At 41.4% G+C, this 23590-nt stretch overlaps 1 protein-coding gene across 1 annotated transcript; it reads right to left on the bottom strand.

Moving 5' to 3' along the window:
- Nucleotides 1-1949: 1949 nt before the first annotated feature.
- Nucleotides 1950-21701, bottom strand: gspt1l (G1 to S phase transition 1, like). Its single transcript, XM_076266241.1, has 14 exons — nucleotides 21263-21701; nucleotides 19517-19558; nucleotides 17751-17993; nucleotides 16854-16887; nucleotides 16654-16731; nucleotides 13326-13506; nucleotides 12780-12934; nucleotides 12508-12648; nucleotides 11585-11678; nucleotides 4905-4985; nucleotides 4338-4511; nucleotides 4078-4167; nucleotides 3753-3921; nucleotides 1950-2891 (listed from the first exon to the last, which is right to left on the bottom strand). The coding sequence occupies exons 1-14, from the start codon at nucleotides 21450-21452 to the stop codon at nucleotides 2839-2841; spliced, it is 1725 nt and encodes a 574-aa protein (XP_076122356.1). The 5' UTR covers nucleotides 21453-21701; the 3' UTR covers nucleotides 1950-2838.
- Between the last annotated feature and the right edge of the window lie 1889 nt (nucleotides 21702-23590).

Genomic DNA, 23590 nt, shown 5'->3' on the forward strand with positions numbered 1-23590 from the left:
ATCCGCCAGCGGTTAGTTGATGCTGCAAGGGGTGATGGTTAAGCCACACCCATAGAAACGAGAGGTGGGAGTGGTCACCGGCTTTTGATCTACCAGTGCCAACTGTTCATTCTGCATATTGTGAAAGAATTCATCAGCCATAGTAGGATGTAATTTGACCCATTGAACACATGCTTATGGTGAGCAGTCTGTCATCTATATAAATATACTCTATATAAAGAACAACAGCTGGGAGCAAGTAATGAGAGGCTATAATGTAGAGGTAGAAAGCATTAGCAATATAAATAAGTTTCAAGTATCATCAGAAAACCTGTCAAACAAACATCTGGCCACACATCTGCTCCTAAAATGTAATGCATATTGTTTTGCTATTTGGTTTAATCAAGTTCAAATACTTTTTGGTCACTGAGCAGCTTGGGCATCATTGAGTTCTTCAACTCAAAGCTGTTCAAATCAGGGACAGGGCCACAACTACCCAACATGGGAAAGCAGGAAGTGGGCTCCAAGCATGATGGAGGGATGTAACTGATAGGTCTTGTTTTGAAATCTCTAACTAGGATCATGTCAGTTAACTGAATTTGCATGTTGTGGTTCTATGTAACAAGACAATCAAGTTATCTTTGTATTCACTTATATTTGTATTCTGCTCTCGTCTGGCAGTGCTAGGACCAAGAAGGGCTCTAGCCAATGGGCAGTTATAAGCTGGGGTGATCTGACCATCATCAGGGCAAGATTAAATCCTTCCTTGTGTCTTGTGGCATTTCCTCTGCGATCCACTGTATGGATCAGTTTTTGCTCTCATCCTTTGTTCATCAACCCAAAACTAAAGAAAAAAAACAAAGCAAAACTTGAGGTCCTTTATGACCACTGTCAAGAGTATCAAATGTATCAAAATACTAATGAAATTGCTTCCTTTAAGCAGTGTATGTATAGTAGAATTTATATCTATACAAACATCAGAGGCTACACACCATCAGAAAAACATGCTCAGCTGATTGCTTACAAGTTACAACCAATGATTCAGTTACAGTCAAGTATGTTCAGATATGTTCACTAAGAAAGTTCATATGACATGAGTTAAACTGAAATCCTACAAGGGTTGCACACCTGTTTGTGGCAATATCAGATATAAATATACATGTTGTCAAGTGTACCTTCTACTTTATATAGTCATTGTAATAAATACCAACACTCATGTTCAAAAAAACTGATTTCAATGGGGGCGCTGTGGCACAAGTCTACAGCGCTCATACCATATACGGGTCCAAGTGCCCACGGGGACCCAGGTTCGAATTCAACGTCATACCCCGTCCCACCCCATCTCTCTCCCACTTACTTCCTGTCTCACTCTTCACTGGCCTATACAAATAAAGGCAAAAGGCCCAAAAATATATACTTAAAAAAAAGATTTAAAAAAAAAACCTGATTCATTTACACCATTACAAGTTAAAGGAACCGTATGCAAGATTGTGGCCAAAACTGGTACGGCAATCACTTTCAAAATACTGTAGAGCGGTGTATCCCCTCACCCTCCTCCCTGACTGGCAGAGCTGGCAACCCGGATGCCGAAACACTACTGACTTTGTGATTAGTAGATAGGTGGAGGGTGGTGCATCCGGCCAAACATGACATCAACATCAGTTGAGGGCTGCAAGTTCACTTTTTAAATGACAATATCCTGGCCGAACTACTGTAGTCAGTGATCTAAGTATTTGAAATGAACATGACTTCTTAATGTCTAGTAACATATCAGGGCCATTTTATGATTAATTGAAATACATTTCTTACTTCTTACATACAGTTCCTTTAAGGCACCACTAACATTCCAGTATATTGATAAATGTCTACTGTTATCTTCCTAGAAGCAGCGAGTAAAACCAACACCATTTGACCCAAAACTCAAGTCATTCATTACAACGGACAAGAAAAAGTTTCAGCACTCTCAGATGTTCAGACAAAAGATGTTTTACTGGATGGAGCCACCAAGTTCTTTCCAGCTCTTTTCAAGATATGCAGGAACCTTTCTGAATCAATCAGAGCATAGTATATCATGGCAGAACTTGCATCTTACTTGCTAGAATGGAACAAATAAACACTTTAAATTGAATTCAACAATAAAGAGCAAGGACTATTTCCCCAATTTAATATTTATTGTCATAGAAGTTGCTTTAATAACATGTGAACACGTCTGTGCCTGTTCCAGGAGAACTGCACAAGTTGAGGAATCAAAGTGGGCAATAAGCAAAAGGGAGACATGTACAACCAAGATATTAACATTCTGGTTTCAACCGGTTAATTTCTCAAACATTGTTTTCCCCTGCATGTTTAAATCATCTGATGTTTTCAGAGCAAAAAAAACAAAGGAAAAAAAAAAAAACTGGTCCACATAACTGCTGCCATTATTTTACTTTAATGGAAGCAAAAAAGGGAGGAAAAAAAAATCAATAATAAAAATAAAATAATAAAAATCAGAGAAAAATGCATCTCTTTTGCTCACAAGAGTAGACCAGCAAGGGAATGGGAATGGAAGGTCTTTCACGGGCCTAACCAAAATGGCATCGCTGAGCTCTCAATATGAGAAAGCTGACACATGTGGACTTGATTTCATTTTTTTCCCGTTTGCTTAAAAACAGATATCTTTTTGAGACAGGAATTGTTTTTGTTAGTTTTTTTCAGCTGGTCTTCGGGAGGCAGAGGGGACTGTGGGAGAGGGGGGGGGGGTAGTGGAGTGGAGGAGAGTCGGTGGGCTGTGAAGGGGGGGGGGGGTCTACTGACTCTGCAGCCGCCCACCTCCGCCTCAGCTTGGTCATTCCAGAAAACACCCATCATGCAACTGGTTCACTCTTTCTCATCGACGAGCTTCAACACCTTCCCAATGGCAATGGTTTTACCTGCGGGTGGACGGAGAAAACATCAGTCAGTCAAAAATGGTTAGGGAAAACTCTAAGGAAGGCGTCTAATCCGCGCAAGCACGCACATATGCACGCACACCTCATCTGAGCATCTGACTCTTTGCTCCACTCTCCATTTTAACCGTCAGGGCTCTACGTTAACTTTTTTGTTCATACCACTGGTGCTAAAGGGGTTGATAGTTTTGTAGCACAATTCACAAAATCTTTAGCATCTATATGTAGCTACAAACACCTCATCTATAGGCTACACTTTAGAAAACCTTTTAAATAAGCTACCGGTGCTAAGCTGGTATATCATCAATAGCACGGACTGATTTTGTTGTTGCATGCACAGCCCTGTCTGTCTAATATAATTTTGTTAGTGTTTACAATGTGCTAAGTAGTTCATTAGATTTTTATAGTGGGTTAATGCTGAATCACCTCTTTTGCAGTCATTACTATGTTAACCTCCTCTATTTTAAGCCTTTGCTCCATTTATTCATAAATTTCATCTGATCTGTGGGGGGCGCTGTGGCGCAACTGTACGCCAGTACCATATTTGGGCCCACTCCAGGGGACCCGGGTACAGGTCCGGCCTGGGTAATTTCCCGATCCCACACCATCTCTCTCTCCCACTTGTTTCCTGTCACTCTTTCCACTATCCTGTCAGATTAAAGGCATAAAAGCCCAAAAACATATTTTTAAAAATAATATGCTTTGGTTCCCTTCAGTGTGACTTAAAACTTCAAGCAACTCCCAAGGTATATTAAAATAATTCTATCGCTGACAAAGGCACTCATTTTAATGACTGATCAGTGTTACATAACCCTCTGTGCCAACGTCGTCTGAGTGCAAACTCACCTTCGTCTCGTAGGGTGAAGCGTCCCATCTGAGGGAAGTCTTTGAATGTCTCAAGGCAGATGGTTCCTGCGGTCCGCAGCCGGGCAATGCACACCTGGTCCTGCTTGACAAAGCGGGGCCGCGTCTTGCTCTTGTCGCCCGTCTTTTTGTCTACCAAACAGATTAAGGCCTAGGAGATAAGAAAATAAGACAAAAGTACCAGAGAAGTGTTAAGAGTCAACTTTCAGTTACCAGAGGTGCTGAACACAATACAAAACTTTTACACAATACATTATACACAAACACACAACATTTTAAACAAAATTATCCAGAACAGAAAGGTTACCGTAATTTGAACTTCTTCAATGCAGGTATGGATGTGTAAAACTGCATTGTAACCAGGACAGATGATCGACTTGTGTTCGATGATGACAATCTGTTTAAAGATACAAACAATATGATGTCATAAATACAGCTGACTACAGGGTTATCTTCCATCCCATAAAGCTCTAGGTTGCTGCCAACGGCAACTAAAGCGATAGCACAAATTTAAGATGAATCATCTGGAGGCTATAGGTAAGTGTATGTGTGGTGGGTACACTGTACCTGGGCGTCAAAGGTGCGCCCTGTGTGGCAGAGGTTCTCGCTGTTGCAGAGGATGAATCCCGGAAGGATCTCCTCTTCCTCGATTCCCTTGAGCCGCAGCTTCAGGTTTTCGCCTGGTCCCGCGTCGTCTGTCTCCACGTCGTCTGACAGCAATGTCAGAACTTCCACAGTGTGCTAGCACACACACACACACAGTCAAGTCAAGGATCGGCCACATTGCACCAAATTTTACAGACGATTTCCCGAAGACCGAAATCTTTTTCCTCAAAAGAAATCTCCATTGAAGTTAGTCCAGGACTAGGCTTAATCCATGTACTGGTACTCTCACCGGTACAACCAAAACTAGCACCACACATGAACTCTAAATGACTGTCACAGACACTGCTTTGGTTGCAAAACAGCCACACATATGGCTGTACCTGAGCCAGTCCCATCAATGCAGCGTAGTTTAATATTATATGATATGGTAGGATGTTTGATGGGCTTAAAATACTAAATCTGGGGAATAAAAGACACATTTGAAAATTGATTTTTTTGCCAAATACAATGTGTGTACTATAAACTTACCCTGTTGGGCATCATGATAAGTTGGTTTGCTTTGCCGATTGATCCCGATTCCAGCTTTCCAAGGACCACAGTGCCCATGTCCTGAAATGACAAAATATATTGATTCAGGTTGAGCCAAACCTTCACTACGCTTAATTCTCAGATCGATGAATGGCATAAGGGCCACCAAACACATTTTTTTGCACCGACGGTAGCTATTTTCAATAGAAATCCTTCAGTTCAGCTTTTACAGCGCTCAGCGCCCTTGGCGGAAAAAAGCCCTCAGCGCTGACCGTTTTTTTCCGGTCAGCGCTGGGCTCGTCAATGTCACTTCTCTCTTGCTAGCCAATTGAAATCAAGGAAGGGGCGGGACCTACACCGTCAACAATGTTGGTAGGGGCAGAGGAAAACTCAATCAGCCAAGTCCTATCGTGACTAACATTAAATCACTGCTGCAAACTGAACGCAAATTACAAAGCCTAGAGCAGGGGTCTCAAACTCAAATGAGCTGGGGGCCACTTCTGCCAATGTCATCTGATTGGAGGGCCACGTCAGTGTATTTCCTAAAATGCACATTTTTTTCTCAAATACTGTATTTTCAAACACAAGACTACAAACAGAAAGTGCAAGTCTTTTTATATATTTTTAGACACCTGTGCTAGCAACCTTAGCTTATAAATAAAATAATGATAAAATAATTATTAATACAAATTAAAAAAACAAACATAAAAACATGTGTGTGCGGTGCTGTGCTACGGTGCTGTGGTGGAGAGAGCGAGCAGCACCAAATTCCTGGGGGTGCACATCAGTGAAGACCTCTCCTGGACCACCAACACAGCATCACTGGCGAAGAGAGCTCAGCGCCGCCTGTACTTCCTGCGGAAACTCAGGCGAGCAAGTGCTCCACCAGCCATCATGACCACATTCTACCGAGGCACCATTGAGAGCATCCTCTCCAGCTGTATCGCTGTGTGGGGCGGAAGCTGCACTGAATACAACAGGAAAGCCCTGCAGCGCATAGTGAACACAGCTGGAAGGATTATTGGTGCTTCACTCCCCTCCCTGAAGGACATTTACACCACCCACCTCACCCGCAAGGCGACCAAAATTGTGAGTGATGCAAGTCACCCCGCTCACAATCTGTTTGATCGATCTACTGCCCTCTGGGAAGAGGTACAGAAGCCTGCGCTCCCGCACTACCAGACTCACCAACAGCTTCATACACCAAGCTGTTAGGATGCTGAACTCTCTCCCTCCTCTCCCCCCTCCACCCTCAGCTACATAACATCCTGGACATTGGACCCACAATGGCCGCCTGCACCACTCCACTTGCACACTTGTACACTTTGCAACTTGTTGCTGTTGTCCTGAAAACACAACACTTCTGCTGCTCTTACATAACTTGCACCACTATGCCACTTTATTTCTTACTTAGGTCAAACAGAACTACCTCAGCCTCTTATTGGCCTGACTTTGCACTAGTATTTTATTTTATTGACTGTCTATGCACAATTTCAACCAAATTTTGCTGCTCTTATTTTTTCATTATATGTGCCCTCTTATTTACTTATTTACTTACTTTTTTGTTTACTTGAATGTTATGTTTGTCTGTGGACTAAAAATTGGTAAAATATGTCTTGTCTCCACCGTGGGATAGTGAGAAACGTAATTTCGATCTCTTTGTATGTCTGGAACATGTGAAGAAATTGACAATAAAGCTGACTTTGACTTTGACTTTGACTTTGTTTCACACCAAATAAAAATATTTCCCTCTCCTAACTTTTTTAAACCTGGCAAACTAGTCGTCAGGGTTAAAAAAGCAACACCATTGGATTTTTATATCAAAAGTTTAAAAGGCCATGGCTTGAAAGTGGTCAGAGATAAAGTCCTACTGTAAATGTAAAAATCTTTGAGTATGAACAAAAGTTTATGAAGGGGGTAAATTTACCCATCTAATTTGCTACTAGATGGCAAGCACCTCAAATTATGCACCTTTCAGTAAATACTGGATGTTGAGCATATTTGAGCAGGTTTACTTTCTTTTTTGTCATATTACCCACATAACAAATTAACAGGAAAACAGTTGGCCTAAGATATATACCAACAATAGTAAACTATTACTAGCCTATAACCACAAGGCCTACAATAAAGTATCCTGGTCAAATCAGTTCCTATCGCGGGTGACTTTGTAGTTCTTCAGACCCCTTATTTCTACTACCCCTGCTGTACCACGTCCATTACGGACACTATCATCACGATTACCACTGCAACCTCCAAGGTATGTTGGGCAGAGGGTCGAAATAAATAATATAATAATATAATTATATAATATAATATTTTATTATAAATAAAATAAGCATGGTATGCTTAGTGGACACCTTCGTATTAGGCTTATTCGATCTACGTAATAATCAGGTAATAACGTTCGCAGCGGCCATTTTGTTGATATAGAAAATGCATAGGTGGTTCTATTTAATGCAGCTGTCAATTGACAAGCGCGACAGCGCCGGTATGATCGCTGTAGGCTATTTATTTATTTGTACAAAATTTAACGTGATGGTAGGCCTATGTTGCAATAGGCCTAGGCTACAGGGCAGGCCGTTCTAACAACAGCAATACAGGCCGTTCTAAAAACAGCAAATAGCCCTAGAGTCACCCACTGTCAGAAACATACCTGTCAACTTTTTTCCAGCTGTCTTCCTGTTTTAATATTTTCCCGTAAAATATCCCATATTTTATTACTTTCGTAACATTAGCCCCATCGGACTTGGCCGTCTCTGTACTGTTGTCCTGTACCCCCTGCCCTTCCAACGAAAATATGTTTTTAAAGCATCGTTTTGCTTGCCTGAAGGCGACCTACACAGAACAGTGTGGGAAAGAGCACGATTTGACGCCAATCTCATTAGACCTGGCTTAGCTTCACACCTCGTTTAATTAGTGCAGCAGTTTTGTAGTAGGCCTACGAATTCTTGCTCTCAGCAGAGGGATAGCAACAGAAAGACGAATGTTGAAATTTAACCCGGAAAATCTCCCTTATTTTCGTTGCTCAATGTTGACATGGTCAGAAAACGAGAAAAGAATGAGACTGAGAAGTAGTCAGCGCAGGAGAGACTTGTGGCTACATAGGATAAATAGCCTAGGCCAGTGTTTCCCAAAGTCTGGGTCGCGACCCACAGGTGGGTCGCAGGAGATTTTATTTGGGTCGCCAGCACAATTTATGTTGTGTTATAGGCCTAACTGATACCATTTGTCATTTGATACCAGGAAAGCTAACAGTTTTCTATTAGGATGTAGATTGTTAACTACCACAGTCACGGTTTTGTCATAAAAGCTCATGAAACTGGCGCATGAAACTGGGGGACGAACGCATCGCAGAGGGGGTGCCTGAGCATGGATATCTACCTCTCAAAATGAAACCGTTCTGTGGGGGGCCTGCCATGTACCTCGCAGTTGCAAACTGCAAGGGACATGAATCCGCCTATTTGCAACATTAATAGATACCAGTTCCTCAACTTTACCGATTAAAATCTAGTGACCGTGCTGTCAACTAAAGCAGACATCCATAGACCGGACATAAGGCCATTCAATTTGCATAGTTTTGATTGCAGATGCAATCTTTAAAGTTAATAGCAACCTCCTCACATTCTTATTTCTGATTTAAAATTCACAACAGTGCATTAATCTTAGTTTACAATTTAAATGGGCATTTTAAACACTATTCCTCTCGTTTTCTACCTCGCAATATTGCGCAAACGCCTCTTGTTCTGATATAACGACTATACAATATAATATAATACAACAATACAATATAACGACTTGAGTTATTTGCTGTTTACATTGGAATTGACGTCCACAGTGTTATGGACCCATTTGTCTGCAACGCAATGTAGCCTACAACATTTTTTTTTTTAGAAATACAGGAACAGCTTACTATGCTGACGAATGACGACTGCGCAACATGCGAGAATTTCCCCTACTCTCGGATGCGCATTAAAACGTATTTTCAGTAGTCATTTCCAACTTTTCACGCTGATGGTGCTCAAAATGCAACACAACCGTGTTCAAAGCAGAGATCCTATAGCAATGTATGGTTGGGGGAGGCATAGAAAAGTTGGAGAACCTGTGGCCTTAAACAATATTGGTGGTTGCAGGGTAGATTTGAAGTGAAATGGGTCGCGATGGTCTGTCATTTTTAAAAAGTGGGTCGCCAGAAAATAAGTTTGGGAAACACTGGCCTAGGCTAAACTTACAGCCAACTCCTCACATCGCCATTATTATTTGTATTATTAATACTATATTATATTGTCCTCTGTGGGCTTAAGTTAAATACGTTTTAGACAGCGCAGACAGCTGCCCCTATGCAATGCGGAGACATCAGCAGTAGCCTGATGTAGTCGCCTAACGTAGATTACCTTTGGACATATTGCATTTGCATAGATAGCATTGCTAGGTAGGCAATGTTAGCCAACGTTTACAGTAGCCTATAATATATTTATTCATGATGCGCCCTTTTCAGCTTGTCTTAGTGGCACGGCAAGTGGCAAATAGTAGGAACAAACTCAGCGGAGAAAGATATCAGTAGATACTTCTGATTTGTATAGTGTTTTGTTCACTTGGATTTTGGAAATGTTACAGAGAAATATGTTAGCCTTTTCTGCCTCCAGACCATGTAGTTGCATCATAGACAGACAAAAACGATCACTGGCTAACCCACTTTAAACTACTTTAGCAAAGTCCTTGGCTGCAGTGAGCAACAGGCAAACGCAAGATACAATTGCAGTCCAATGAGATGCAACTTTATTCTCTGCGATCATGGCAATGTTAGACGATGTCGTTGGTGTAACAAATATAAGTTCGGCGACCTTGACTCAGGCGACTTGTCCCCTTCAGCTGCGACGTGTGCCGATGTATGAACAAGACAGGCTATAAACAAATATCGGGGTAATTTACAGTTGACAATAATGACGGATCTTTACTTAATGCTATTAGATATGGGTCCATAAGTTTATTTAGGCTACTTATATTGACGAGATGAAGCCGTTAGGCTATGTGCTCTGCTCAGCTCAAATCTACGCGCTACAGGCGATTGTCACATAGAATAGCCTATAGAACTGGAATGTCATATCAACAATATGGCCGCGGCGGTGTTTGCGAATAAGCCCTATACACGCAAAGACGCACCTCCATTCACAGACGCACCATCCGTGACTTATCACTGTCAATAGAAGGTCGATCATAATCTCCAAAAGGCAGATATTCTCCTTCAGAATCAGAATAGGTGAATAACATAGCCTACCCAAGACTTCATCACACGTGAACGTTTTTCAGCATTTGGTGTCTACTTCGCGTTTCTCGCGTGTAATACAAGTATTTCCTGAAAGCTTTGCGCAGCGATTTTGGGTTTGAATCAAGCTCTGGACGTCTAGCAAATAGTGGAAAAGAGTACAAATGAGATGCGTCACCGTACTTGGATCTATCGTCTATTTTAATTAGTATTGTTGTTTGTCGCAATTAAAAATACCCTCAAGGGCTGGATTACATTATTATTTTGAAATAGGTTGGGCCGGGAGTTTGAGACCCCTGGCCTAGAGCGAGCTGAGTCCTGAATGACTGCTGCCATTTCAGTTAGCTAGTTAGTTAGCATTCCAAAAAGACGTGCTGGCAGACGGTTTTGGTAACATACAATATACACAGTGTTTCCTCTACGTTTATTTCAGCATGGTGGACGGTTTCGCTTCACATATTATATATTGTATTGATGTAGCCTATTTAAAACATTAACTTTCTTCTCAGTGTTTCCCTCTTCATTTAGTGGTGCCACTGCTTCAGAATTAGGAGAGATGCAAAATATTGTCCGGAAGCATAGTAGGCTAAATGCCCTCCGCTGGATGCTGAAAAAGTAGCCCAGGCTAAGGAAAACCCATTCATTTCTGAAGCTGATCGTATTAAAAAAGAATTTCCCATATTAGCTCGCTCGCAACAGCAGCAAAAATGAAACTGGAGAGTGGATGTCTCCGCGAAGACAATGCTGTTACATTATATACGCACTCAATCGCGAATCGACGCAGTAAAAAAGCAACGACTGGTAGTAACGAAGGTAAATTGGATTAAAGCAAAATTGGCCAAAAACATTTTGTATGCACTCGTGGTGATGGCCTAGTAGGCCTACTGTGAATCGCAGACTATAAAGTAAAGCAGATTTGCACCAAATAAAGGCAGTGTTGTGGGTTGTGTTTCTACAACATGTTGGCACAAAACCTAATTTCTGTCATAAACGAAGTAAGCTAAGCATTTCTCCATTGTCAACGTAAACTACCGGTATGTTTAAGCGACATGTGGTTTAATGCATGGGTTAACGTAACGCGAGTCAGACAGAAGATGGGCCTGTCTTTAGTTCCTGAATCCTGTTCCTCTCAAGTCACGTTAGGCTAAATGGTGTGATTAGCAACTAGAATTAAAATAACTTCCCGGGAGTGACACCTGACCCCCAGTTTTTTCATACTAGCCTTGTAACCTTAAAAGCCGCCACTGTTAAAAGAAAATCTAGCGGAAACACCGAAACACTTGACTGAAGCACTCTGAAAAGGATGTTGAGGGCACTGTCGCCACCAAAAACGTGATTGGTGGACACAGGCCCGAACTGTTTGAATGTTGGGGTGTTGGTGACAGCTGGAATGCAATTAAAATTGCAAGCTACTCACCTTGTACTTATCTACAATTGGTAACCTCACCGGTCCGTCACTTGCTCTGTTTAAGTTTGGCAAACTGTCCAGATGTGGAATGAATGGTAACCCTCTGTGAAAAAATAAAAGTATGCATTCAAATTACAAACAAATAAGTATAACAAAAATGTTCAGTGTCTCACGCAGTTCATAAAGTAAATAGTCGAAAGCACTACAAAAACTGCTTATCTAATAATAATCTAACCAAGTGTTATTAATCTTATATCAAGATCAAATCTAGTTGGTATTGTTTTCAGTATAAAGAGACATTAGTACTTTCTCGTAAAATCGTATTTCAAGCCGTCTCATCATTAAAACAAGCAAATTTAGCTGCCAGTGCGTTAAGCAAATTTGTTCTGAAAACAAGCAAATTTGGCTGCCAGTGCATTGAGCACATTTGTCTTGATAAGACTCCTTAAAATAAGTCAAACTCTTATCAAATTAAGTCACAATGACACGAGAGAGTGCTAGGCAAGTATCGTTATACTAAAAACAATATCAAATAGGTTTTTTGATCTTAATATAAGATTAATAACACTTGGTTAGATTTCAGTGTTTCCCACAGAATTGGATTCAATTTGTGGCGGTAGCTGACTTGGACTATGTTTTGAATATTTTGTTAAATGCACATGCAGGAGTGGCAGTGGGCTACGAGAGAGAGCGGGGCGGGGCAAGGGAAGGTTGCGTGCATAAAAAGTGCAGCTCAATGGCAATGCAAGGATTTGACCTTATATTTAATTTAAATTAAATGAAATTAAATGAAATATAGAATATTAATCTGTGGCGGCCGATTTTTATTTTGTGGCGCCCCGCCACAGATTAGTCAATGTATGGGAAACACTGGATTTTATTTGCAGTGTGGACAATGAGTGGCAAACGCATATAGAATGGGCTGTACTTACGTATACCAAGAGCACATTTCAGCTGGTTCTTTTAGATTGGCCCCTGTTAGTCCAGAGCACGGCATGAAGTGAATGTCTTTTTTGGGGTTGAAGCCGACCTTCCTCAAGAATGGCACGAGTTTCTCCTTACATTCTTCGTACCTGAAATGAACCAAAACCAAAAATCAAAACCTCACTTACTGCAAAGATATAAAATACTGCTATTTGGGGTATCTACTAAAAACACATCAGACAAGAGGACTGAGTAATCATAGATTTAAGACAATCTTCACCTCTCCAGACTCCAGTTGACTGTGGGGTCGTCCATTTTGTTGACCAGAACAATCAGATGCTTGACTCCCGCAGTTTTGGCCAACATTGCGTGCTCCCGTGTCTGACCGCCTTTCTCAAAGCCGGTCTCAAACTCTCCTTTCCTGGCTGAGATCACCTGTGACACAATATATAGATAGCTACTAAAACCAAATATCAGAAAGCACAAATTAACTGACAAACTAAACCAACAGACCAATCAAACCAAACTGGAAACTGGAAATAGAAATTAAAAAATTCTGGCAAATTTTTAACATTTTTCTCTTCAAAACACTTCAGACTGGATGGCACTTGTCTTTCTTACATGCCCTGACGCAACTAGATAACAGCCACTCTTCATTTTGGTCTCTCTTCACTCTTCACTCTTCATTTTACTCATGTTTCCTATTCAAACAGTGCCCTCTACTGGCAGGCCCATTAGAAATCACATCATGCTGATGAATTTCCCATCCCAATAATGGTAACATTGTACATAGTTTATGTCCGGTCAGTCAAGCCACCACACTCACCAAGACAGCCAGGTCAGCTTGCGACGCTCCACCAATCATGTTGGGGACAAAGCTTTTGTGGCCTGGGGCATCCAAGATGGTAAAGTGCTTTTTTTCAGTCTCAAAGTACGCACGTCCAACCTCCACGGTCTTCCCTTTGTCTCTCTCCTCTTGGTTTGTGTCGAGAGCCCAAGAGAGGTACCTGGCAGAGAGACCAAAGAACTTGTTAGACCACCTGAGAACAACCTCCAAGGTAGAATTACGGTACTGATTAGCCTAATGACAGCAACCCACGTCAATATGAACAGCTTTCTCAAAAAGCAATTATACAAAAAAGTAACCAATATAGCCATTCACACATGCTATATATAGTTTTTTTCAGCACAGTCTAGGCTATCCAGATCTGCCACAATTTCATGTATTAAAACTTGCATTGATTTGATTTCCATTTTTAAATAATAAAAAGACAAAAAGTGTATACAATTCTTACATTTTGAAATGTATCTCACCACAGCAAGCTGCCAGCTGGACATGAATTTCATGTATGTGTAGACCAGACTGAACTGACTTTGGTAATACAACAACCATGGTGGAGGGGGACTTTGGAGCTGAGCAATGTACAGAAATATGTGGTGTGTGCTTTACAGAAATAAATGCCATTTTTTATTTAGTGATGAAAAATTACCATTCTGTGCTGCATATCTGTGACCCGAACTGATCTGACCTGACTTGACCCCCGAGCTTGCGCGTTAGCCTGTGTGTGCACTCATGATGATTCTCTACAACAACTTTCTACTGCATTGCAATGAACAATGTAAAGGCAAAAAAGTGTTTCTTTGTCAAACAAATTGGGATGCAATGTGAGCCTTGAATTGGATACCATACATTTTCCAAGTGCAAATTTAAAGACTTTTAAGACCTTTTCAAGACATCTAAATGGAAAAATTAAGACTATATCACGGCAAAAAGATACAATCGACAACTTAAAAACTGTTTTATGCAATATTTATTTTTTTCTAATAATTTAAGCCCCACCCCATTTTGAATGTCTACAGAAGTTACCAGATATATTTTGGCGAAAGAAAAATAATTGTGTGTGAATTACCTTCACAGCATGAATGCACAATTTTAGGGTCTGGGCTGCTTGCTTTTGAAGCTGGCTGTACATATTTGATTGTGCTACTGGCTGAGGCTGACTGTTCTTCACCTGTGTCTGTAGTAGCCTAGGCTACTTGCCAAAGACATGTGCACTGGACGATTCCCTTCAATATTTTTTTCAAAGTTAGACTAAGCTATTAAAATATTTTAATAGGCCTACTTTATATAATTTACTATGTGCATCTATTGTCCCATATGCAGCACAGCAAATTAAAGTTAATCCACTGCTTTACATTTTGCATACCATTTGTATCTAAACCAACCAAAGCTTGACATTGTAAAACCATTGACTTCTTTTAAATTAATTACTGTAAGAGACAGAGCCTCCTCGCATGATCCTGCTGAAAACTGCTGGTTTCATCTCAAGCATGCACGTATTATGCACGCACGTATTATGAACGCACGTTTTTTTTATGTAGCCAGTCGCCGACATTCAAAAAATATGCGGTTATATTTCACAACTTCTGCGAAGTAGGCCTACTGGAAAAACGCTGGCAAGCAAGCTGCTGACAGATATTACAGGTATTATAACTTAGACAGATATTTTCTTCCCTAGGCTAGGCCAGCAACACAGGCTGGAAAGATGCAAACAGATCAACTTAAAATGTACAGTATTTTCTCCTGATTGCGAAAACGTTTGTTTTCTTTTTCTGGCAGTCCGTGGTTCCTTCATAAATTGCGCAGCAAATTATCAGACGAGTGACAGAAGCACTGCGCATAATTTGACCAGCAATCTTCGCGTCCATAGTAAAATCCATATGTCCGGCCTAAATTCGAACGTATGGCCACCCTATCGCTAACTGGCTTACCAACTCTTTCTCGCGCACATTCTACTGCTCACGTAGGCTACCTGCGTATTTCTCAGGCCTCGGCTACACCACGAAAACGTCAGGCATATTTGTACATACTGTATTATTACTGTTTTCACAACTTTAACCACACTCGTGAAAAACATCTTCACTCTGCAACACTACACTTCCTCTCGTAGCCTTATAGTCACTTATACAATTGCGTTTTAAATACACAAAACCGGATGAAAACATTTCACTCGCTCTCTTGCACTCGCTCACTCACTGGCGGTCCCATACGCAACTTTAATACCTCCCTTTCGAAAATTCAAGACATCCCAGACAATTTCAGACTTTTTTTAGGCCTTAAAAAACGAAAGTTGTATTTAAGACTTTTTAAGGATCCGCGGGAACCCTGACCATGCAGGAATTTGCTAGGATCTCAAAACCGGATTATGAAAATGCTTTGCAATAGAGAAACACATGATGGTGTTGGATTATGAACATGCTTTGCCACAAAAACGTGGGGTAAGTCGAGCTATATGAAGTTATTATGACCGCCGCGCAGCGACACAGCAACACAGTTCTCTGTGAATATCTTGAGAACTGTAGGGCCTAGGATGACCATTTTTTTCCGTATGTTTGCCTCCAGGGGTCATGTTAACCCATTTCATGTGCACACATGTGCACAAACAGATACACACACACACACACACACACACACACACACACACACACACACACACACACACACACACACACACACACACACACACACACACACACACACACACACACTTACATTCACAGTAATCATACGTATGACACATACTCACACAGTAGACATATGTATGCTTGCATGCACAGGCACATACGCAGGCACACACACAAGCACGCACACACACACTCACTCACACACATAACATAAACATAACACAAACAATCAAGAATTTCTCAGAATTATGAACAGGCAAGATGGAGGTGGGGTTGTATAAAATTAATTTTACATGTGAAATCTATGAACTAATCATGTTTTGGTACTTGTTGTCTAGCAGATACCAGTGAGAATTGAGTGTGGATAATGCAATTTAGTGAGACAGTTAGAATCATATAGGCCTTTCAGCGTGATTTCTTTTTGTGGAAAAAATGTGCTGGACTGGGCGGCGGTCATATTTTGTACCGCTCTGCGGTACATCTAGTTATTTTGCGGTCACTGCCTGTTTTATAACCCAGAAGGATGTACTTGGTATCAATTGATAGCTCTGTATCTCTGTCTTATCTTACTGCAACTAATAGTTGTGGAGCAATGTAACAGAGAAGAATGGGTGTGTTTTTTGACTTACTTTGCGTCAATCGAGCTCTAAGGGTTAAATGGCCTGAGAGAATGGTCTGTTTGTTCTTACCAGGTCTCCCTGTTCTTCTCCTTCGCTTCCCTCTCGTATTTCTCCAGAGTCCTCTTCTCCACCATGCCCGTCAGGTACCTAAGCACCCCAGAGGACCAGAGAGCACAGGGACGTGAGAATGGCTGCTGCCAACCTACCACAGACACTGAACACCAACAATCACTCAGATGGGTGCCAAACACAGAGCCATTGCTACTTACATGATTTGACCTCCAATTGTGGACTTGCCAGCATCTGAAAGAGAGAAAGAAAGAGAGAGAGAGAGAGAGAGAGGGAGGGAGGAGTATGGGGGGAGATAAGAGAGCGAAGGGAGTAAGGTCACAGCTGATAAAACAGTCCTGCTGGTGGTGGTTTCTCTGTGCTAGGTAACAGGCCTTAACTAGTTAGGACGAGGGACACAACCGCAAGCTTGCCGTGCTGGTTTAGTCTACTTATCCTGCGTGGGTACAGCATCCAAATTCACACTTCACAAAAACGGCAGCAGTGAGGATTGAAACATCTATAACTGGCTTGCCATTTCACTGTCAACAAGTGTCAACAACAAAACATAGACAGAGGCCCATAAATTGCCTGTTGTATTTTTCGTTTTCAACCCGCCCAATGAATTGCTCACTGTAGAGATCCCAAAAACAGATGGCAAGTTGTCTCAGACCACAACTTAACAACAGTAACGAAGCCTAGTTATAGTTGTAACTAGCTACTTAAAACATGCGTTAAAAAAATGGTAATCAGCATACTGTTATTGTTGTAATTTTTGTTTGTGCCTCTGTAATGGTGAAAATAGGATATGTGGCACGATTTCCAACATAAGCTACACCTGGTTGAGCAGTTTAAATTCTAATCGAAACAGCTGTACACCACATAGCCTGTACCGCTGATCTAGTACTGAGCTCTTGCCTATGTAAAAGCCTGTTTCAAAATAATTACACTGTTGACTGGCCCCCTTCCCCCACGCCAAACCTCCTGGTCCACAGGAAACACTGATTACTGAGGCAGCGGTGAAACAACCATCACCAATGAAATTTGGAAACCAATCACACCAACCATTCTATCCCCCGCATCCCCCAGAAGAAACCTGTATCTCTGACCACACTCACCAACATGGCCGATGAACACCACGTTGACGTGCTCCTTCTTAGGAGCGTCTTTCGGGACGGGGACCACTTTGAGCGCTGGCGTCTCCTCCTCATCCTCCATCCCCTCGTCCTGGGGCGAGTCGTCTGCCGGACCCTCGTCTCCGCCCGACCCGCCTCCTGGCTCTGCTTCGCTGGGCTCCGCCCCTTTCTGCTCCCACGTCTCTTCCACAGCCATCTCGGCGTCTCCGTTCTCCAAGGGGGCCGCTTAACACACACAAACACAAATTAACACACAACTTCACACACACACACACAGGCGAGTTCAGACATGCATCCATCCATCCATCCATACTCACTCTCTGTATGTCTGTCCATAACCTCTCTAACCCACACAAACATAAATACTATGTTCTGGTTACCAATAACCTTCTTGATGACTGATTCCAAAACATCTCATCTCTCTGTATTTGCCCGTTTTTCTTAGTGTTAATGTGTGGTGGTTCCAATACAGCATTTAGTGACTGTTGTTGACTAATGTCACAGTGGTTAGCTATCTTCTCCTTTTGTCCAGATCTCTGACCATTAACAATGATTTTAAAGCATAAGCCTCAGTCAAAAAACACTGATGGGGGGGCAGGGGTGCTGACAATGAAATAAGATGTAATCTTATTGACATGTATACACATGAGGGTCTTTAAGGTGACCACTATACGTTTAGTAGATGCAACACATTAAAACCCCAAACAGACAACGATAGCCACAGGGCATTATAGCTAAAGCTAAGTTTACTGAATGCATGTGGGGACGGCGGCAAACATTTGACAGCCAATCCATGCAAACCACATGCTTTCACATCTCAAGGCATCCAAACCACAGTCCCCTAACTCATATACTCACTCACTGTACACTTGGGAGTTCCCATAATCAGAGGGCCAACAAATTTAAACTCTATGCTCCCTTAGTTTGGCAGAGCTGGATGGGAGTTATCGTCACACTTTTTCCACTGTTGAATCACAGAAAGATGAATTATTAACCTAGGCGCTGGGAAGCGCTCTTGGACACCTGCTAATTGGTCTTCCCTAGTCTGTTAACAGCTGGTTTGAAGCCAGACCCACCACCAGGCTTCCCTCGCACATAGCCTCACCTGGCTGGCGAGAGCCACACCCTGAGACTACGCCTAATGATTTGCCTTGCTGGTCCGAACAGGTTGCTACAGTCAGTACAATATCATTGTACACATGACAAGTCTTTACAATATGGCCTGCATGATAGGAGCATATAGATCGTAGGTCTTCTGCATCCACTGCCATCCACACTTGGGAACTGACTGATGAAGCGGACTGATGCACCTGACTAACTTAAGGTGAGAGGAAAGAATTACACAACACGCATATTGCTGAACGCAACAGACTAAAGGCAAAACTAATCCAAAACATCCTTTTCAAGTGCTGTCCAAAAAAAAGCCCTTTGAATGAGTCTCAGTTTTAATTGACCAGATCACCCACCAACTCTGTTTATATACACTAGCGCAACACTTTGCAGGCAACACAGAACACAAACAAGAGCACAGTAGGGAGTGCCGAATGTCAGCTCGCACCGCAGCTCTTTGCCATGATGTAACACACCAATCTGTGGCAATACTAAAACAAGTGGTCTATGCAGAGTAAGATCTGCCTGTGGCTGTACCTTAGCCTGCCTCTAAGCCCTCTATTCACTTGGTGCAAACAAAAGCTGACAACCTTTTTTTTCCGGGCAGAAGTCAAGAAAAGTGGTTCTCGGGCACTTACCTACAGGTTCTGCAATCTCCATGCTGGCAACCGGATCACCACCTGCACAGAAACACACACAAAACAACTCATGTTTTGACGGGTCTTCTAAGGTTAATAGTAGCTGTTTAATTTTAATCCATAAATAGCTGAGTCGTGTGATGCAGCAGTCAGTCAAACCAAATGCAGGTTACACATTTTTTAACTTCAATGTTAGTACAACAATGTTACACACATTCCCATCCAGCCAGATGGGATTGGGTGTTCAGTCAAAGCGGTAACATGGCCACACTAAATTAACTCTTTGTAATTGCAGGGGAGATGGGGCACAATGTATGCATTACAAAAGTTACACAGGGGTTTGAAAAGTAGTAAAAGTAAACAAAAGTAAAACACTGCCCTACAACTCCAAGAGGGAGGAGGTATACTTCAACCTGTAAGTAAACCAGGTTTTCTATTCTGAAAAACTCCTAGATGGTAGGTCACTAGGCCTAGTAGTGGCAGGGAATCAGGCTTAACCAAACAGCTATAATCTACTACACTGGAGATTAACATTTTTGTTATTTTGCTATGTACAGAAAACTGTAGGATCTTGCCTCAGGTAAGGCATTGCCTTCAGGACCACATATGATGATCTCTGTGCAGTGTAGGTGACACATATGATAATGTAATGGAGCTTATATATCCAGGGACCGATCACAGTTTATCAAAGTGTAGAATGACAGCATCAAGCTGCTGTTCATCAAGGGTCATATTCAGACCAATTACTAATTATACAGTATAACAAATTGTGACATTCTGCAGATTAGGCGTAAATGCACGTAGAAAACATAATCAACGTTTCGTTCCAATCCAGCATGACATTATACAGTTCCTGTTAGGAAAACACACTGTTTGGGTACATCCAGTCACAGCAGTAACGTTATTATACTGAAATGGTAACTTTGCACGTGGGTGTAGTTAATCGTGAGGGAACATCTCGGTTGTGCTGATCACAGGGACCATAACCTCCAGTTGCATTTAACCAGACACAACCACGCATCATCATTCAAAGAGTACTAGCGTTAGCCAAACTGGTCCTTGAGACGTAACTTAGCAGAACTCCGGTAGATAATTAACTAAATTTGCCACCAAGGTTAGCCAACAATGTCTACAACGTTGACTCCAGCCATCATTTGTTGATGTTCCACATTATCTTAATTCGTTTACTAGCCCAGTCGCTTTGCATAGAAACAACTGTCACATGACTTTAGTTAGCACGACATGCTTGCTAACTTGTATAGCTCGCCGGTCAAATCAAATAGTAGGTTAGCAAACCATCTACCATGCTCGCGGATCCCACCTCTAAGTTAAAGGTAGACTATTGGCCAGTTTTGCTAGCTAGCACATCCACAAGTTACACGTCATTTATTTAACACATGGAATAACACAAACAGTCATGGTATTAATCAATGTCACAAGTAACACTCAAGCCTACGTTTGAAAGGCTATGAGGTTTAGTTTTACCATATGTAATGGTGATATATATATTAAAATAACGTTAACAGGCTAACGTTAGTTATTACCTGTTAGCTAATGTTAGCTAGCAACGTTTCCGCTTAGCGAGCGTGATGTAAGTTAGCGTTAGCTAGCGTTCAGGCTCAAGAGTAGCAAAGTAGTTGCAGACCTAAAACGTGAAGCCGTGTGCCGACTTAAATGCTACCAAGCTAGCTAGCTGGCTATGTGCTAATGAAGGCACCAAAGCACATAACGTGACCGCCAACTTACCACCAGAGTCAGGATTTTCCGTGGGCCCTTTCGGAGCGAAGGACGGAACAAATTCTGCCGCATTAATATTTGGGACAAACGGCTTGGCGTTCACATTAAGGGCGCTGAAGGCCGATAGTTGCACGTCGACGGCGGCCTCGCCATCGTCCTCCTGCTCCCAAGAATCTGGGGCTGTGTCTCTCGGGTCCATCGTGGGTATGTGAATTTTTCACTGTACTTAAGTGTAGACTAACGTCGGCTACGCAGTTACTTTTGTGTCCACCCCTTACCCGGTGTCACCCCTTAAAGCGGCTAAAACTTTCCCTCCTGTGTGTGTAGTGGGGTTCCGTTTTTCGTAGGATAAAACAGCCGGTTTCTCTCGACGAGGGGCGAGAGAAAGAGAGATTCGACTCAGCACTCAACGCGAGTCCTCGTGTGTGCTGATGACTCTCCTCGACGAAAGGGAGCGACAACCATATTGGATTGTGGGTATTGTTGTCCTCTTGGTCTTTGCATTGACTTGTGGGACAAGGAAGTACCACTATACAGAGAACTACATTTCCATAGATAGGCATGACCCATTGCATGTAGTCATATCTGACCCTTTTTAACTGAACATTCAACACATGAAGAGCCCCACGAGAAATGTTTGGAGATGGCCAAACATTCAGACAAACTTCAATTCAGAGGGCAATTTTATGTTTTCCTCGAAAACCAAAAGTCCATTGCCTACATCCATCACAGGAGGATGAAAGTTTTAAATTAAGTTAGAGCAGTCAGAGCCAGGTTACAAGGACATTCCTTTACAGCCCCCTCCCCCTTTTTTTGAAAAAAAAAAAAAAAATCACTGTACCAAACAAGGGGGCCCAAACAGGGCTATCAACCCCACAGTTGTCACAAAAATCAGTTGACAAAATAGAAACAATAAAGGGCTTGCCTTTTTTAAAAGGGTTCACATGTTTTTCAAGCCAGTTTTCAATAGGTGACTACACAACAGCTTGTGTAGTCTATGACATGGGGGTCAATCTTAAACTATCATTGTATAGAGAGATATAAAGAAACAACTCAAACTGATAGATGTGATTTTGCAATTTAATATATTTCACTGGACAAATGATCAAAATCAAATTTAGGCATATTTCATAGTGGATCAGCAGGTATGGTACGGTTTCATACAGTAGCTTAAAGCATAAGAAGATACATAGATAATCAAAAAATTAAATATTATTAGACATCAATTAAAGATGATCGTCTTTAGTAAAAAAAATAATAAGGTTGTCATTTAATGTATTAAAATAAACAAAATCCCCAAACATATATTCAAGTCATTTCCGCATTTTATCCTTCTACAGCTAAATCCCAGTTATTTATTGCACCGGAGATTACATTTTAACATAAAAAAGATAAGTGTTAGGGAACATGAAAAAATGCACTTGGTGACAAAACAATTTAACAATGTACTGGATTATTTAAGCCAAACAAATTGAAAGAAAAACAACTAGTCAGAATACATGACAGTGAATTCAATTCACTGTCCCTTCTATGAACAGTAGAACTTGAAAAGTAAAGAATGTCACATGAATGACATCAACATGTAACTGTATGCCATTTGGGATTCTAATGTTATTTTTTTATTAAATGCTTAAAATTAATATGATGCAGTCAATATTAGTTTCAGTGGAGATTGAACCGAACTCCAGAACTGTTCAATTCATTTGGTCTATGTACTCTAACTCACTCAAACATGGCATCCACAAACACATCATTATAAAAATACACTGATACAATTTGAATTCACAGTGAGTGCTGTATCACAATCACAAGTCTGTGAAAAACACGAGTGTTGACTGGATGCTATCATTAGATAACATCCTATATGGATACCTAATACTTTAGAACAAATAAAGTTGTGTATTAATGTTTTTTTCCTGAATTTAGCAAATTTTGTATAACAATAAATAAATAATTAAAACATCCTGATTAAATTAAGACACTCTGTACAAACTAGTGCAATAAGGCTATATTCTCTTTCTGTGTTAAAAATATCTGCATTAGTTTCAAAGCATTAGTCTCTTCATTACCGTATTTCATGTACAGTAAAGCCTATGCAGTATTTAGAGTAGACAGTAGAAAGATGAAAAATGCATACAGGTCTTTGATTATGACGGTAAGGCCACAATAGCCCTTTGGTTATGTATACAATGAACCTGTACATGTTTTAACATAGAATCCTCAGGCACCTGAGATGGACGGATGGGAGTGAGCAACGTCAAGGGCAGTGCCCATCTCAACAGTGATCAGGGGTCAATGGTGTTATGTCTTATCTTTGTGTTTTCTGTAACATATATA

This window comes from Alosa pseudoharengus, unplaced genomic scaffold (genome assembly GCF_046254945.1).
Source record: "Alosa pseudoharengus isolate Yale_2024_CS ecotype anadromous, Long Island Sound unplaced genomic scaffold, YU_APseudo_1.1 YU_APseudo_1.1_scf_4, whole genome shotgun sequence".
NCBI lineage: Eukaryota > Metazoa > Chordata > Actinopteri > Clupeiformes > Clupeidae > Alosa > Alosa pseudoharengus.

Coding starts and splice junctions, on each gene's coding strand:
- gspt1l (XM_076266241.1), bottom strand. CDS start 21,452: ATGGACCCGAGAGACACAGCCCCAGATTCTTGGGAGCAGGAGGACGAT. Junction 17,994..19,516: donor GGAGATTGCAGAACCTGTAG/GTAAGTGCCCGA, acceptor GTGTGTGTTAAG/CGGCCCCCTTGGAGAACGGA. Junction 12,935..13,325: donor AAGCTGACCTGGCTGTCTTG/GTGAGTGTGGTG, acceptor ATTGTGTCACAG/GTGATCTCAGCCAGGAAAGG.